Source organism: Pteropus alecto, unplaced genomic scaffold, assembly GCF_000325575.1.
Source record: "Pteropus alecto unplaced genomic scaffold, ASM32557v1 scaffold95, whole genome shotgun sequence".
NCBI lineage: Eukaryota > Metazoa > Chordata > Mammalia > Chiroptera > Pteropodidae > Pteropus > Pteropus alecto.
In genome coordinates, this window is record NW_006441071.1 from 347,559 (window position 1) to 366,712 (window position 19,154).

The 19,154-nt window shown below is 34.9% G+C and overlaps 1 protein-coding gene and 1 pseudogene across 3 annotated transcripts in view; one reads left to right on the top strand and one right to left on the bottom strand.

Annotated features, from left to right (window-relative positions):
• The window catches only part of FOCAD (focadhesin), a 252,868-nt gene that overhangs the window by 98,794 nt on the left and 134,920 nt on the right, over positions 1–19,154 (bottom strand). For 2 of the 3 annotated variants that reach the window (XM_006918338.3, XM_015594517.2), the window contains exons 16-18: positions 7,668–7,802; positions 4,004–4,054; positions 3,201–3,284 (exon numbers count right to left, since the gene is read on the bottom strand). In XM_006918338.3, the coding sequence (XP_006918400.1) occupies positions 3,201–3,284; positions 4,004–4,054; positions 7,668–7,802 (270 nt within the window). The remainder of the gene's footprint in view (positions 1–3,200; positions 3,285–4,003; positions 4,055–7,667; positions 7,803–19,154) is intronic. The other variant, XM_025051385.1, reaches the window with a different exon arrangement.
• Positions 13,575–13,693, top strand: LOC112485065 (annotated as a pseudogene).

Sequence of the window (19,154 nt, forward strand, 5' to 3'; positions counted from 1 at the left end):
TCAAAGCCGAACAGGTTACACCATATTAATACCAACTCGGCATACATAATGATTTCTTTTATATTACTCACTTCTAAAATTAACTCCGGAAATCAACAACACAATTTATCTTAAGATCTCTATAATAAAAATTTAATTTTTAAACAGCTGAATATTTTTAATGAACTTAAGTCAGAGAGAAGAGTCAATCTTCTACCTAAATGTTTTACCAGAAAAGCAATCCTCTACAGTTTTTTGTTTTTTGGTTTTGTTTTTGTTTTCGGGGGGGTGGGGGCGCGGAGCACTAGAGATAAGGCGGAGGAGAAGGATAAATAGCTTAAAAGAACAAGGAAATATTAACTAAAAGTGAGAAAACATTTTTGTCTCTTTATTAACATTAGAATTAACAGGTCCTCAAAGAAGCCCCTGAACTTTTTTGACCAACTTTAAATGTTTAGATGTAGGCTAACTTTGCATGTTTCAAGTGATTAACAATATTTTTACAAATCAACGAAACATATGGATTCATCCAACATTCCCAGCTCATAAGATGGCCTAGCACTTAGTACATGTCCAATAAGTGATAATTAAACCAATGCATGCCTTGAGTGTCTCTCATCAATAATCTCACATAACTTTCGAATAACAAACCAATAACAAGAAAGATGAGTTCACGAATTTGGTATTCAAATTCCTAACTCACATGGTAGCTCATTCAGTGCTACTTTCAATGACATTTTCCATCTTACCTTAGATGTAATGTCTTATTCAACCCTCGTTTTTTTTTGTTTTTTTGATGTCTGCCACTCCTCTAACACCTTTTGTCTACCAGCCTGTTAGCTTTCAATAAGTTTCATAGCTTTAAATTGATGTATCAATCAACGAGAAATCTTTCTTTAGTGAATCCAAAGGATAGTGCTTACAAAAGTAGCTGCATTATAATCCACAAATGGAGTCAGGTTGGTAGGGATGCACTGTATCTGTTAAAAAAACTTTCTACTTGGAATTCATACTGTGCTCATTTAGAGGATTATTTCACAAGTTTCCACAAGCAGAAAGAAAGAATGTGGGTGCACTCTCACCAAAAAAGTGTACAGGTAACCTTCAGTTTTGTGAGTAAATGAAATTGCCCTTGGCGCAGAATGAGTAATCTCTGACAACAAAGAACCTTAATTTTTATATTATAGAAGTCCATATCTGGTAGAGACTTTTGAAACAACTGAAAATAAGCTTTTACAGAAAATGAGCCTCAGTTTCAGATCACTGTCATAATCTACAAAACAGAGGGGTGGTGGGGAAGGAGCTGACTCGGTTGTCTCCTTAGCCTTTGAGGACTTTGGGGACTTGTTTGGGATATGAACACATTGTCCACTTTCCGGACTTTCAGTCTTTAGGTATTCAAACATCCAAACTGAAACTAAGTAATCGATAAAAAGAAGAATGCATGGTGCAGTCTTGGAAACAGCGATTATCTTTGAGGAGGCAGGATCTATATCAAAAGTGGGCATCAGAGGCAAACAGACTCCTTTGAAATCACTTTTGTCCCCTCACCTTAATCCAGCTGAGAATATCCACAATAGTGAACCACTACTTTTGGGAGCAAGTCATATTCCAGAAGGGGGTTAGGGCAGAAGAAAAGGTTGAAAAGCATGGCTAAAATACTCTGATGGTGAAAAACCCAAGTATGCACAGAAACTCCGATTTAGAGTCACTAACTTTTATGTCAGAAGGTATAAAGAGCTATTTATGACTATTCGAGGATCAGAGAATATAGAGAGTTAGCTTAAGAAAATATCTAATATTTACTGAGTAGAGCACTTATCTGAATATAAATTTCAACAAACATAATCAGAAGCTGGATATAAACCTAAAGTAGAAAAAAAATATAAACATAACAACATTTAGAAAGGGAGAGGCTAAATAGTCAACAATATGTTAAAGCTATTTAATAAAAGCTATTATTCCAGCTGGGATATTTCAAGAATAATAGCTAAAAATAAAGGTTATTATGCTGTGACCTAAGTTAGCAATTGCTTATTATCTTCCCAGATGCTGCAACTAATCTATTGGTAGGAGTTTGCACACTAAATTTACACATGACTTTGGGTATTGCTAGTCACCACAGTGCAGTCTGCAGTCTCATCTTTTTAAATTTTATGAGTCATAGAACACTTTTTCTTAAGGCTTCCCATTTGCGATAACTGCGTGACAAGCCAACCAATCTGTTTTTGCGTCCCCAATTACATGAGAAATCCTGCCTTCCTTAGGATCTGGCATTACAAGAGCCTGTCCTTCAGTCCTCCTTCTGTGGTGGCTCCTACTCAATTCAATGAACAAAAGTTGGCCTAGTTCATATCGGTGTCTGATCTATAAACTCAATCTAGAAGAAAGGGTCAACTCATTTTAATGCCTGAAGATGCCTAGAAAGTCATACCCAAACTTCTTGCCATTTGACCTCAAGGACAGATTCTGGGTAAAGTTACATATCACTTCTTCTAACACAATGTCTGCTTTACACTCTAAAAGCATTCAACAAACATTTCTATGCATTTGAATTAGTAGTAACATTGAAATAAGACACTTAACTCCAGGATATAACCTAATAATTTAAAGCTGGTTCTATTAGGTAGATACCAGAAAAATGTATATTTTTAGTTTAATGTAAATACTTAAATAATGTCACACTATGTGTTAACCCCTAAAAGATGGTGATACTTTCCTTATCAAGTTCTCTGGGGCTAACCTACACATCATTTCACACTAAACTAATAAACAGCATATTTTTTCACATGGCATCTCAATTCTGTATCACAAACAAAGATCTCTGGCTGCACAGGAAGCATAAACCTTAGTCTGTGCAGGCCATGCTTGAATTAGAAGTCCAAGATGGCGCACTAAAGTGCTTCCTGTGGTGGCATAGATTTTCTGCAGCAATGGGCACCGGCATGCAGTCATACACTCGGACACCTTAAGGGGACTTCATGTGCACAACAGGTGTCTTCTGCCTGCTTCAAAGAAATTTAAATTCATTATCTGTGACTTCTAAGACCACTATAAACTTTTAGGGATTAAACAGATAATATAAATTCTTATCTTTCATAGACATGTCCAGAGTTACATATACATCCATCAGGTATGAATCTCCTAAGGGAGGGGCGGTACAAATAAAGTTGTAAAACACAGCAGTAAAGAGAGATCAGTGAGAAAGCAGAAAGGCCTACCTGCTCAGGTAGATGAAGAATGGTGTGCTCTCCGGCACTAAAGTGTGCCAGAGATTTATATGCAGCATTTGCTATAACTGGGTCCTAGGTGGGGTAAAAGTAAAACAAAAGAGACAATATTTATTAAACATCAACTCTGAAGGAAAAAAATCTTCCCTCACCAACCTCAAAGTTCTACTGTCAGTGCTTCGGAAATGGTATTCAAACCTTGCTTACACTGTCCCAAAGCACTGGCCAGAGGTATCAGAAGTACTCAATTTTTATCCTAGTTTGGATACTAAACATCAAGTAACTCACAATCACTCAGGCCCCCATGAGGCAGTATGATTTAATGGAAGGTGTATAAGAGTTTAGAGTGTGATAGGCCTGGAATTGGATTCTGATGCTCCAGAAACTAATGGGGAAAGTGAGCATCTGGAATCTTTCGCTCATGAGTTGACTATAACATCACCAACATCCTTTTCTCTATACTCCTAGATTAGAAACAACATCTAAAAAATGGACAGGAGTTTTGCTTGTTTAATACATTTGTTGATGGTGGAGGGACAAAGCAGGAAAGGTGAAGGGCCATGAAAAATATGAGACAATGGCAATAAATACCAGCTTCACAAAGTAATAAGTATACTTAATGGTGCGAACATATTAACAAGCATAAACTGAGAATATTTAAAACCTAAATTTGTCATAATTATTTCAAAATCAAGAAATTATTTCAAAGGAGTTATATTTTTCATTCTGAGAATCTTATTTGACAGTTCTTTGCAAGCTTGGTTCTGTTCTGCTGACACCCCTTATAATAGTACCTTGCTTTGAGTATGAGTCCAGAGGAAGCTGAGGACTTGAACTTTAAAATTCTGAAACATCAACAAATATCAGAATAAATTTTTAAGGCAAAGATAAAACGAAGAATAAACAATCTAAAGTAGCAAATAGTGGAAATTAAATCACTTTAGAAATTATACCACTACTAATTGACTTATTCTGTATTTACCCATCATTCATAAAATGAAAATACTTAGAAACAGACTCATCATTTAAACACATGGATATTTTAAACATAATTAGATTATAAGATTAATAAATTTACAAACTCAACTGTTTCCTACTGACCTCTCAAGTCCTAGTAGAAATGTACCCCTCTCTTTCATGCCACTCTTCCTGACCCCTTACCCCGAAGAGAGTTCTGTCTTCTCCAAGTGGCCATATGACACATGGAGTACTTTAGTATCTAGTATGATTAACTGTGTGCATGTGGTTAACTCTCTACTAGGTTGTACATTCCTTAGGGCAGTGACTGGCTTTTTAATTTAAAGGCCTAGACCACAAAGCCCAGAACATAAAGAATACAAAACCCAGTTCCTCAAATGGCAAATATTTAATGAGTAATTGAGCATAAGCCATTTATCTTCCAACACTCAATGTCTTCTTCGTTTAAGCCACATCCAACTTCTTGTACTTCTAAATCATTTAAGGTTCTTCTGTATTTCCTTGCCTTCGCATATTCTATTCCCCAATTTCCAATGGGAAGCAATATTTTAGAAATTCTTCAGGATCATAGTGTAATAACACCAACTAAATAAGGTTGTCTTAAATTCCTCCTAAGAATCCTGGTTACTTCCCACCACACTCTCATAGCCCTTTGATTAATGGTACTCATCAAATATTATTACAATTATTACTGCTTATGCCTACTTTCTTTACCAACCTTAGAGCTTTTGGAAGGCAGGGAATGACAATTTGATATAATGGAAAAATAAAGGCTATGGAGCTAGAAAGTCTTGGATTTAGACACTAGCTTTCAATTAGAAACTACAGTATTGATCAAGTTACTTGTTTGGCATGTAGCAGATACTCAATAAATATTTGTTTAATGAATGGGTAGACTTTTTGAATCCTCAATTCTTCAGCTATAAAATGGAAAATAATACATTTCTATCAGATATTAGAGCTAATTGGTATAAAGAAGCAAGAAGAGTGCTAGAGTATAACAGGTACTTTAAAATAGTATCTATTATTATTTATTAGTATCTATAAGGCCTAGTATAGTTTTAATAAACATATTTTGAATCATGAATAAATGTACCAACACTCTGCAAAGCAATTCAGAAAATACACTAATTGAAACATGGGCTCTATTTTCAACAAGCTTATAATTTAATGAGGAAAATATATGCATGTGTGTGTGTGTGTGTATATATATTTATTTCTATTTTATTTCTATTTTATACTACAGGAATATATATAGAATAGAAATAAAATAGAATATATATATATATATTCCTGTAGTATAAAATAGAAATAAATGTTCTTAGAAAAGTATAGATAAAAAAAACTTTGGCAGGAATAGACTCTTGGTTGAAGAAAAATTCTCAAAGGATGAAATGAGTTAAACCAATTCTTTACATCCTAAAACAGATTTTAAAATTAGAGGTCAAAAAGAAAGTAATTCTAGACCAAGAGAACATGAACAAAGGAAAAGAAAGAAAAGTTTGGAGGCAGATAAAGAAACTATAAGCAGTTCAGTTTTCCCAGAGTGCAAGAGGCAGAAAAGCAGAGTGAGGCCAGATTGTAAAGGCCTTACTGATTAGATATAAAGGGGTTGGACTTCATTTTAGGCACACACAAGGCCCTGAGATGACTAGGGGATAGCAATGATATACAAAATGCTTTGGAAAAATTACACTGAACTCTGGCTTAAATCCAAACAAACTCTAAGCAGTTAACAGAAAACAAATTAAACACACACAGGGAAGGACAGATGGAGAAAGCAAAGAAACGAAATGAGAGGGAGGAGATGGGGAGTAAGAAGGGGAGAGAGAGAGGGACACAGAAAGAGAGACAGAGAGAGGTCTCCCTCTACATTTCTCTACTTCTGCTTCCAAGTAGACTATGGTCACTGAAGGGAAGAAACAGATGAATGGAACGGCCCCAAAGCAGTCTATCTGAACAAAAGAGCAATCGTAATATTAATATAAGCATGAAGATAAACCAAAATAAAGTTACAGTGGAAAGAATGTAAAATCTGAAGAGGAAAAAACACCTAATCCAAAAGACAATTTACAGCCACTAGTAAGCAAACATAAGAAATGCACATATTTCATATATTAATCTGTAATAAAAGCTAAATAACTCAAAGTACAAGCAATCCAAGGTATATGAGTTCAGTCCTTGAAGACAGAAAATAAATATATACAACATGTCCTTTGGTTTTTAGTCTTAGCTTTTTCTCAGTAGCCCGGCAGACTTTCTGATAACGTAAAGGTATGTAAAAGTGAATACAAGCCGTAGAAGAAAGTGTTGGTGAACTATATACTCTCTGAGTTTCAAACTGATTCTTTTTTAATACCTTAAAACAAAAGTCCAAATGTGGGAATAAACTCACAATATCCTGTATTGGTTCAATCCTGTATTCAACAACTACTTACTAAATATGTATTATGTGCCAGGCACTGTGCTAGGTATTGTATCCTTAGTAAGAACAAATTTTATTTTATTCACTGTGTGTAGTTAGGAAAATTAGAAGTATTATCCTATAATCCTGTCCTATCATGTGATCTAAAACATAAAAGGGACTATTCCTGGAATCTGACAGAGGAGTAGTTTGTTAGTCTGTGAAGCACTGAATCAAACTAAAAGTCCACTAAGACTTCGAGTGAAAATCAATTGCTGCTCTTTGAAGGAAAAGAAAGAAGGGAACATGGCTACAAAAGTGGAGACAAATGAATTTGCCACCCTCTTGATTTCACTCAAAGAAGAAATAGTGATAAAAATGTTAAGCAGGAATATATGAATCTTTTAGCAAAGCATCTTTCACCAAGTTTTTCAATTCATTACAATGACAAACACTGAGTAGTTTATAAAATTATTTTCCTCTTCTAAGATGGCTTGATTTTATAATCATTCTCACTGAAGAGTACAGATGAAGATGATATACATATATGTACACACACACACACACACACACACACACCCACACCCACACCCACAGAGGAAGGGAGGGAAGGAGAAAGGGAAGGAGGGAGAGGATATGAACATGTAAAAATCAAATCTCTATAGCAAAACACAGATGACAATATGTCTGCAACTACTGGGAGAGTCTGCCTGCTTTTGTTAAAATCTTTGTACACTATTTAACAGTGAAAACACCAATGAAATGAATTTAAACTGTTGGCCTCGTGAATTCTATAATTTTAGAAACACTATTTTTAACATACTGACTTTTTAAAATTTCGACTCTACTCTCAGAATAAAAACTTGGTATTCTTTATGTAAATAAGTCTTAAAGACGCAGAATTGATAAGGGTGGATACCCTCCCACACCTAGAGTCCATAAATATATCACTATGTTCTCAGAACAAAAAGTGCTAAAGGATTTTTAGCAAAGGATACAAATATTTTTTCTAAAAGTTATTCTAAAGCACATGTCTTCTCAGTGTAGAAACAATTTATTGAGCTCCAAACACATACCTCATATTCAGCTGTATTGACTGTTAAGGAAGGAACCAGAGAAAACAGTTCACTGAGGGTCTTCAAAATGAGAGGTCTTGTATCACAACTCAGCTTTGGAGAGAGAGCATTCCAAGTGGAGCGAATACAAACAACCTGTGAGGCAAATAAAAAGTCAATGCCTAACAAAATCCCAACTCTTGTGACGCCATCAGCAAAAGCGCTTTCTTTCCTTACAAGGAAACTTAAGAAAAGAACAAGACCATTCCTAGAAGATATGATAAAGTATCACCCCTCAAAAGAAATTATTTAAACTAATATAAACTGCTGTTAAAGAAGATCCAGCCTGCCTCTCATGATTGCTTTTTTTACCACTTTATTTTGGTTAACCAAGAAAATAAAACTAACTCGCCACCCACCCCAACACACACACTTGCACAGACAATAAATTCAAATATATGGTAATGGAAGGAGATTTGACTTTAAAAATAAATAAATAAAGATAAAGTTCGGGTCTCTATCAAAAAAAAAATCTACTTATAAAAAAAAATAAACTCCAGATTAGGTACATACATTGTTGAGGAACCAGTCCCTGAAACAAAGAATGGTAAGATAATGCTAGGACATTTCTAAAGCCAGGTATCCACAGTTCTTATAGTTTTTCAGCCCTGCTCAAACTACATAACCACTCTAACAAATTTTTAAAGGAGGTAGGAGAATAATTATATTATTTATAATAATAATTTAAGACTTTTTTAGTCACTTCAGATTTTTTAAGAGGTTAAGTGATAAAATCTAAAGCCCAACCAAAATTCTATTTTTAACTTGATCCGATTTCCTTAAACCAAGTATTCTTAGTTCACTTCAATATCTGGTTTTATGGATAGGCAAATGTCTTCTTAACTTCAATTCCAACTATAAAAGATGATTTCTTCACTTTTGATATTTTACTAAAAATTTAAAACTCGGGCAGAAATAGTACCAACACAGATCAATTAGACAGAGTTTAACAAGGGTTAATTTTCTAAAATACTCCAATCTCATCTCTTAAGCTTGAATTAACATACACAATTTATCTCCATTTACATACATAAACTATTTAGAGAAGCTACATGAGGTAGTCGGTAAAAATATGTCAAAAATAAATGAATAACATATATGTAAGGACATAGATTAAGGAAAAGCTCAAAGAAGACAGAAGAAAGAGTATTTCAGAAAACTTGCATTCAGTACTTTTGCTCTTATGTTCTACTTTCCTTGAAAGAGAAGAAAAATGTTCTTAGACTTGGGATCCACTCAAAATTTGGATTCCATTAACATATACTAAGGGCAGTATTATGTGCCAGGCATGATAATAGGCAAATTTACACAAAGAAGTAGCTCTAATGTAAATTAGTGTTGAAATTTTTTTAAAAAGTTCTTAAAAGCTTTCAACATCAAGTATATACCCAGAGTAGTATACAAAAGGAACAATAAAATATAAAACATAATCTAACCCTTCAAAGAACTTAGCACCCTGTTGAAAGCGAAATGTATATAATTCTAAATTACTGGAAAACCATAAGGTATAGGATTAGATTTTGAATTAAGTTCGACAGAAAATAGTTTCAAGAAGAATCTAGGAAGGAAAGATATGTCAGTGGATGGGAGTCATCAGAGAGGGTTCAAGAGGCAGTAAGTCTTAAAATGGGACTCAAAGGAGGAATGAACAAAACCAGGCAGATAATCCATAAGGAAATGGAAAACAAAAGTCAAAACATACACGAAAAGGATGCTGTAGGCACCAAAAGCATTAGTACTAGTGAGGAGAGGCTCATGGATCAGAGAGTACCTGGAATATCAAAGCAGTGTGAATGAGAATCAAAAAGAAAAGGCAGCCTCTAGAGATTTCTGAATTGAGGAATAAATAAAATTAAAATGCTACCTTTGAAAGATTCATCTGGTAGTCTTATAGCCAAAGTCAAAGCAGTCATCTACCTCTTTCTCTCCAATTCCTATAACATAAACATCCTAAAAAGTTTTCTAAAGATCTTATGCTCAGTATACCCACTAATTGTCCATGCTTTCTCCTCACCTTAAATGCCTATCCAACTTCAATCTATGTTGTTTCAAGAGCCGGTCAAATCTCACTTCCACAATTAAGTTTTCTCTTACGATTCAAGCCCTCATTTTATCCTTTTCTTTCCTCCAATTTCTAACACTTAAAACTCTGTATCACCCAATTTAGCATTTAATTATATACTGTCTAATATTGTTCACTCTTTTCGTGAATGCGAGTTGTCTCATCAACTAGATATTAAGTTTTTTTTTTTTAAAGACAATGACCACGTCTTACAGTTCTCATTCCTCACTACCTAGCGCAGTAATAAGTATATAACAGATTATCAGTACTTAACTACTGATGGTACTGGAACCTGAGCAGTGATAAATTTGAGGTAGAGAGTAAAGAATTAAAAGAACTTGGAGAACAAGGCAGACCACGTTGGAGCCAAGCCTAGCTGATAAGGACATGCGGCTTGCCATTTTCGCCAACATGCTGGGCGTGTCTTTCTTCCTGCTTGTCATTTTCTACTATGTGGCAGTCAACAATCCCAAGAAGCAGAAATTTAAGTACCGCTTTCTCTGCCCCAGGGCTCCAGGGCATAGTCTGAGGTAAGATGGAGGGAGTGAGGGGCCTTCGCTCTTCACTTCATCCCTTCTATCCATCGCAACATAAAAAGCAACTACACCTGGATTTTTCCAAAATTTAATTTCCACAAAGTCTTCCTTAACCCTATGGAGCAAGAAGCTGCCACTGAGTAGGGCCCAGTATAAGGGCTGCTTCCTTTTCTACTCCCCTCTGCAGCACTATAAAAAATAAAGATTTAGAAAAAAGAAGGACTTGGAGAATAAATTGGAAAGTGGAATACTTTGAACCAAGAGATCTGGGTGAATAAAAAGCAACATTAAAAAAGGAGGGAAAACTGGAAAAAGGAGCACATTTGCAGGAGATGGGGGCTGAATAACTCTGTTTGAGATGTGTTTAATTTGAACTGATGGAAAGACATCCAGAGAGAAATATCCTGCAGGCAAGAGGAAAAAAGGACTAAAACTCAGACATGAGATTGGTCAACAACAGCTTTGTTATTTGAACATTTCTATAAATCAAAATACCAGGAGGAAGTATGACCTCCCAGATGATCTGATGCATTTTTCAGATCAACAAAAAAAGATCTCTGGCCATCAATTTCAGAAGTACAGAAAGGTTCTTGCCCTTCCCAAGGGTGCTAGGTGGGGAGTGAGGCTATATCCTCCAAGTATTTTCAAGAGCTTACAAAAAATTTTTTTAAAAGTCTACTTCCTACTAAGTTTAAAAACTAATGCGTGAAATGGTATTATACATATAGACCATGAGAAAATATTCTAGAATCCCAGCCATGAATTCTGGCCTTAAGTGTAAGAAAGGTATACCCGTGGGGAATATTTGCAAACCCAGGCTAGCCCATACATAATTGGGAGCAGGGAAGCCTCTAGTAAAGAAGGCTGCTTTCTCTGACCTTCTCAATCCTGGGCTATTCTTGAGTAGATCTTCTGGCCCTGAGAGCTTCTTGGATTCAACCTATCATTTTCTTGCTATGTCCGTCTCCTTGGGCCCTGTGGATTTGATCCACTAACCTGTGCAATCTGTTAAATTATATCAGATTAGTCAGGCTCATGGTCATGGCATTTACTAGCTTGTTCTGCCCTGTTCTGCTCATTACTCAATGACTTGTCTGTTTTCAAAAAACAGATTGACTTCTGGATCCGGCAGTATGATGGGTCACAGCTGAAATGATTGATAAAGAAACAAAAGAAGGAAATACCTGCACTGAGCTATTGTAAGGAAGTTGTCAGTTTCCATAATCTAAAAGCTGTGTTTAAATGCCCACACAGTAAGAGATATAGCCTTTAGCCTACAGAAGATGAGGAGTTGGAACTGAGACCCCCACATAAAACCAGCACCCTTGAAAGGCTATACCCTTAGTGTAATGGTATTTAAAAAGGTAGTGAGTTATGGGCTCCTGAACCACTCTTGACGGATAATCTTATAACACATAACCCAAATGATTCACACACAAAAAATAAACACCTCTAAAAATGAGTTCATGACGAAAGAAAAATTTCAAAACATATGATACACAAGTCCAACATGAGTGAGAATCAGCAAAATAGCAAATAGCAGGATTAAGACACCCAAGATCTTCAGGTAACAGGACAAGGAGAAAGTAATACAAAAGCACTTAAAAGAATTCAAGATGAAAGACAAGGCATTTAATTCCCAGTAAAAGAATATGGCATGATGGAAAAATGGCAAATCTGGAAAAGAACCAAATAGAATCTCTAGAAGTGAAAAATATATAGCCAATGAAATTATTAACCTAACGGATAGGAAGTTACCCTAAATATAGACCAGAGAGATTAGAGTTACAAAATATAAAAAAGAAGTTCAAAGTCAGATAGCACCAAATGAGGTGGTCTTTCTTATTTCACAGAGAGTTCCTAATGAAGTTTAATTTTAAAGCAGCCCTAGGAGAAGTGGTTGGTTCAGGAATGGAACAGGGAAAACATAAATCTGGAGTATCTTATACTGCCATAAAGTACAGAAATGTGCAAAAAAGGACGTGAACTTGTTAAAAGGGCATAGGAGCCAATCTGAAAGAGTTTCCCATGGCCAAATATTGATGAGTCTACACTGGTATAAATAACCGAATGAATAAAAGAGAAGGAATAGCTCTTCCTTACAGAAGATTTCCAACTAATAAACGTAGAAGCAATGAAAGAAAAAATTCACCACCAGACAGATTACTACAAGAATAACTGTTGTAGGCAAGATTTGCTGATGAATGTTAAAATTAGTGGGCAAAAGTTTGAGGACAAACAGAACAATTAGCTAGTCTCGGTCTCTCCTCAGAAATATTTTATTAACTACAAAAGAAAAAATAATAACTTTACCATGAAGAACCCAGAATACATCACCTTAACCAAGCAATCAAGGTCAACATCACCAGTAATAAAACGTACAATATCACATACCCCTTATATGATATACTGAGAAAGATGTAGAACCTCAATCTAATCATGAGGAAACACCGTGAACATCCAAACGAAAGGACATTTTTAAAAAATAACTAACAGGACTCTTCAAAACTGTCCAGATCATGAAAACAAAGGAAACTAAGGAATGACACAGAATGGAAGAGTTAGGAAACATGACAACTAAATGCAGTGTGGGATCATGGAACAGTAAAAGGACATTAGTGGGAAAATAGGTGAAATCTGAATAAAATTCATAATCTAGGCAATAGTACTGCACCAATGTTAATTTCTCAGTTTCGATAACTATGCTACAGTAATGAAAAATATGTTAATGTTACAGAAAGCAGAGTGAAATATAGATACAAGAACTTACTGTACTATTTTTTTAAAAAAAGAAAAGCTTGAGATACAATTCTCATACCATACAATTTACCTAAAGTACACAATTCAACGGTTTTTAGTATACTCACAGTTGTGCAAGCATCACTGCAATCAAGTTTAGACCATTTTTATCACCCTAAAAGGAAACTCTATAATCATTCATCATTCCCCATTTCCCCCCATGCTTCCCCGATCCTAGGGATTCATAACTCTACTTTCTGTATCTATAAATACGCCTTTTCTAGACCTTTTCTATAAATGAAATCATACAATCTGTGATCTTTTGTTATTGGCTTCTTTCAATTAACATTGCTTTTAAGGTTCATTCATGTCGTACCATGTATCTATACTTATTCCTTTTATTGCCAGATAATATTTTATTCTATGTATATATCTGTACTATTTTTTGAAAATTTCCTATAAGTTTAAATTTATTTCAAAATAAAGATTAAAAAATAGGAATAGAAAAAAGCACTATTTAAAGAGATAATGGTCTACAGCCATGCTACCCTGAACAAGCCGGATCCCGTCTGATCTCGGAAGCTAAGCAGGATCGGGCCTGGTCAATACCTGGATGGGAGACCACCTAGGAAGACCAGGTGCTATAGGCGTAAAATATAAAAAATAAGGGACTGTAAACTGACAAGGTCCTTGAAATCTGTGAGGTCAACCAAGGGTTGCCTCTCCTAAAATATAAAAAAAGAAAAAATAATAATAACCGAAAATTTTAAAAATCAATAAAGGACATTAATTCTCTCATTTAAGTCCTAAGCAGAAAAAATAAAAATAAGTTTACACCTATATACATTATGACTGCTTAACACCAAAAGCAAAGAGAATCTTCAGAACTAAATAGAATAAAGAATCTACAAAGGAGCAATCCAGAGTAACAATAGACTTTTCAAAATTAACAAGACCAAAAGAGCATGCAATATGATCTGCAAAGTGCTGAGGAAATTACTAGCCTATAATACTAAATCCACCATGCAACAGTAAGGGCAAAACAAGCAAAAATAAATAAATAAAATAGGAGGAATAATACTTAGGTATTGTGCACATATAGCATATAAATATTTATGTACAAATGACTCAGAACATCTTGCTTCATTTGTCTATGAGATTTTGGAGAATTCATTCTATTTTAAGTGCTTATATTATGCATATTTTGTTGCTATTTTTGTTTCTCAGGGAGAATACTTTTCTCATATTATTCTTCTGCAAGAATTTTAGCAACACTAAACAGCACTGATTACAGGACCCTACGCAGTGTGGTATACTAGAAAGAGCGCATGATTGGAGTCAGAAACCCCAGCCTCTCCAATTTCCTAGCTGTGTGACTATGGCAAAGTCATTAATCTTCTCCAATCTGTTTCCCCAGCTGCAAAGCAGACAATACTAGTAACACCTGCTCTATGTATAGTACCAGGTTAACAGTAAAGGCCATATTGAGACAGTTGTACGCAAATGTGCTTTAGACACAGTAAAAGATGATTGTTGCTGTTATGACCAATGGAACAAACAATAAATCCCAAAAGAATCAGAGCCTTTGCTTTTAATTCTTGTGCTGTAAGAATGACTTTGTTCCTTCTCAGAGGAACAGATAGCTATCTTCTAATTTTACTTTCAGAAGCTATTTCTAGAAATTCCTAAGAACAGCCTACTCCTTTTGTCCTGATGTTTTACTCCAACAGAGGAAAAGCTTTATTTAAAAAAAAAAAAAACCTTTAGGCTATGAAAACCACCTTATTTGCCCTTTTCATAATGAAGGTAAAAGAAACTGCCTTCACAATTAAAGGACTCAAGTCATCATCATGCAGTGAAGCCCTCTTAAGCTAATTCAGCACACGCAATTCACAAAACAGGATGCTTCTGTTACCAAAACACAATAACAGGGGATAAGAGGGGGTTTAAAGAGACACACTCAATGGAGCAGAAACAATGGGAAAAATAACATTCTTTCTTATCCTCATAATAGGGGGTTAAAGGTTATATGTATAAAAAATGACTAGCACGGGTTTATTTAAGCAATTTCAGTCTCTTAACATCTAAGACTAGTTTATTATTAAGGCAGCGTTATAGAAAATAATAGGAATGAATACTGAGTTTGCCTTTTTAAGTCCCTTATAATCTAAAGGACGGTAATAATGATGATTTCCTATTACAGTAGCTCAACTTCTGTTCATGGCAAATAACATAAAGGTACATATCTAAATCTCGAACTGTGCCTTAGATAAAAAATATTTATACTTGATGTGGTAAAGCTACTCACATATTAATGATCCCTAACATCGCTATGGCATTTCCAAAAAAGGCACATTAGAGAGCTTTCAAATTATTCTGTATTTCTGAAAAACCATTTGGCAGTTTGCAGTGCAGACCTGTAATTCTAATATCTGGATAGAAGAAGCTTAGGACTGTTAAATGCCACAGGTAAAAACAGAGAGGCACCTATTAAACGGATTGATCTAGACTATCAAGCCACCCACGGGACTCACTACTCAGCAGCCAGGGGTTTTAGGTTTCTCTTTTATTCCCCCATGTGAGAAGCTGCAGCTTCCTTGAGATACCTCCCTACAGGGAACGATATCTTCCAATGCAAACTCCATTGATTTCTCTGCAGGAACAGAAAAAAAAGACACAAAGAGCTCCCTGCAGGGACGTTCACTTTTCAGTTTTCCTAGATTCTGTCTGGATTAATTATCTATTTCATGTTGAACATTCTTCTGGCATGAATTAGCAAACTCACAGTAAGAGTCTGTCAGAAATATCCTTTCACAGGAAAATATTCAGATAGGTGGAGTCTAACCTCCAAGGTAGTAAGGAAAAATAATAAAAAGTCAATCAAAATAGCTTAAAACCCCCCAGAAGTGAACTGCCAGAAAGTTGTCCAGCAGATACAAAATTAAAAGCAAAGCAAACTGAGTATCCACCAGCAACAAGAATAAAATATCATCCATCTAATTTTTAAAAAGGGCTAAAGGGACTATTATGACTATACCATAGAAAGAGACCAAGAAATAGTTTAGTGCCATTTCATACTGAAAAATCAACATGCTGTGTATCAAAAGTAATTGATGAATTAAGCAGTCACTTCAGATACTCTAAAAACACTTTAGAAAGCAATTTTAAACTGCAAAGACGAAGCTTTTAGGAATACCTATTGAGTTTAGTCCACTTTAAAATATGGAATTCCATGAATACATTTCTAAGTAACAAATGTTGACAGTTACTGAGACTTAACCTGATTGCATGTTCACTGAAAATGATTCTTCTACCTCGCTTCACTCACGCTACGTATCCACAGATTTACAGATAACAGAACTGATGAATTCTTCATGGATAACAATATTGGAGGTCAGTTTCTCAGGCTTGAATGGCTTATATAGATCTATCTAAACAATTCCCTAATAATAAGAAGGAAACATACCTGTGACCCTCTTCCTAAAGAAACAGTTTCCCAATTAATAAAAACCCAAGGCAAAACTTATAATCTAAAAGTTCGAGAGAAAGGAAAAAAAAAACTTTTTGGAGGCCTTTTTTAGGAATTTCTTCTTCAGTGCTAAAAGCCAGTGAATTAGTACAAAAATGGTTTCCCAAAACAAGGTTTGAACAAGTATAAACAAATCCTTTCCAGCCACACAAATGCAGCATCTAGCACAGCATTTGGCATGTAAAAAGTACCCCCCTCAAAATAAATTTTTTGAATGAATGGTGCTAATTGGCTCACCGCCAACTAGAACAGGACTGAGTACATTTTCTACTAAGGGCCAGAGACTTAATATTTTAGGCTTTGTGGGACACACAGTCTCTGTCACAACTACTCAACTCTGCCATTGTATCATGAAAGCAGCTATTGATTAAAACATAAATATGTTGCAAATATTGATAATCGCTAAACACACAAAAAAATAAAACTCAGAAAAGGTGTGCCTTGTGCAAAAAAGAGATAGCAACTTGATTAAAAAATGCTTCCCCCAAATATTTTGAATTGTCCTTTTGTTTGATGCCCTGAAAGTTTTAGACTTAAGAAATATTTACAATAAGTAGAAATCTGCCTTTCTTTTATAGAGTAGAAAGGGGGTAATTATGAAAGGGGATGTTAGGAAAGAAGAAACAGCATGATCTCAGGCAGATAAATAAATATCAGTGAAAAATAGACAGTCACTGCAAATTGTAGATGCTAAGTCCCTGGACCCAAGTCTCTTGAGACAGCAAATCCAAAGCACTCCTAAGCGAATACTGAGTTTGAAAATTCAAATTACTGTGTATATAAAAAAATCCACAACTCTAAGTGAGCTATGTCTTCTTAAATTATTCTCAGAAGTCTACATTGCAACTGAATAACTATACCAGAAATCCCAGAAAAACATCAGTACTACAGCAATAGTCAAAGAACCTTTCAAGAAAGCAAACCACAACTGCTGGAGGAAAGAAGATAATTGATTTTCAAAAAAGTCTGCCTGCCACAGAAAAGAATATTTAAAAAAATGAGGAAACAAAAGGTGTCAAAAAGAAATGTTGGCATAATAAGAGAATCAAGAAAGTATAGGGCCCTGGAGCCCAGCAGAGTGGGGAGATGCTTGTCAGGAGAGCTTTCCGTGGCTTCTTATACTCCCAAGAATGGGAAAAGCCCATTGGCTTTGCCTGTAACAAAGTCTTTTTTTATTTTCCATCCACATTAAAACTTAAACCATTTTCTAATTAAACCTCTTTATTATAAAAAATTCAGAGTAAAGTAATGCTTTCCCCATCCCCAACTCTTTTCAAACCTTTGTCCATTTGCATCAGAAATGTCAACCTGCTAAATAATAAAGGCCTTTGCAAAGATTAAGATACAAAAACATCTATCAGAGTGTGGTTTATAATATGAAAAAAAAAAAAATCAGATCAAAACAGAAAACAATTTAAGTATCCCACAATTGGAAATTCATTAACTACATTATAGTTGTGTGCTCTTTCAATTAGATGTCAGAAGTAGATTATCAACATGACATGGTGCCCATGATAAACCGCTGGCTGAAAAAACAGGTTACAAAAGAATATTACAGCATGATCCATTTTTATTATATACATATCTCTGTGGTTTATAGGTGATTTTTAATCTTTTCCTAAGTCATAACTTCTAGCTTTCCTCTTAAACACACATAATACTTGAGGTATATTTTAAGAAAAATATATACTCATTTAATGAATTTGAGCCTTAACCATTTTTCTCTAATTAAGATTGTTTTGATTCTCCTACCTTCCTACAGCTTACATTCAGGTTTATTTTCCTATGTCACCTGAAATTAGTGTATTTTTAAAATAACATTTGGCAAAGGAAGCATTCTTTTGTACAAATTGACAATTATGTTTCCTCTATCCATTCAACTAAATTCATATTTGTTTAGAGAAACTTGTAGTTTACTATAGCTGTCCTTAATTTATAAAATGGAGCCAAACATCTACCACCATACATGGAAAATCTAATATAATTCTAGATTTCTCTATACACCATTATTGCCAGGCATGATCATTGTTGCTCCTTCCGCAAAGCATAAACAGGAATTAATAACTATTCCTGCCACATCAACTAAATATATGGCTAGTGATAACTATATAATCCAAAACACATAAAAGGAAAATAATCTTGCACAAAACTGAAAAAATTCTGAGCAGATGGACTAAAGAGCTTCCTGTAGGGTCTCAAAGAAAATAATAGCAGTGGCATCATAAGAATTTAGATTTAAGATGCTACAATATGGATGAACCTTGAAAACATTAGGCTATATGAAAGAAGCTGGTCACAAAATACCACATATTGTAAGACTTATTTATACTAAATGGAAAACAGGCAAATAGAAACAGAAAGTATCTCATTGGCTGTATAGGGCTGGGGCAAGGGAAGGAAAGAGGCACTGTGGGGTGATGGCTACGGGGTGTGAAGTTTCTTTTGGTAATGATGAAAATATTCTAAACTTGATTGTAGAAATGGTTGTAAAACTATGAATACATTAAAAACCATCAAATTGTACACAATAAATGGGTGAATTATACTGTATGTGAATTTTACCTCATTAAAGCTTTCTACAA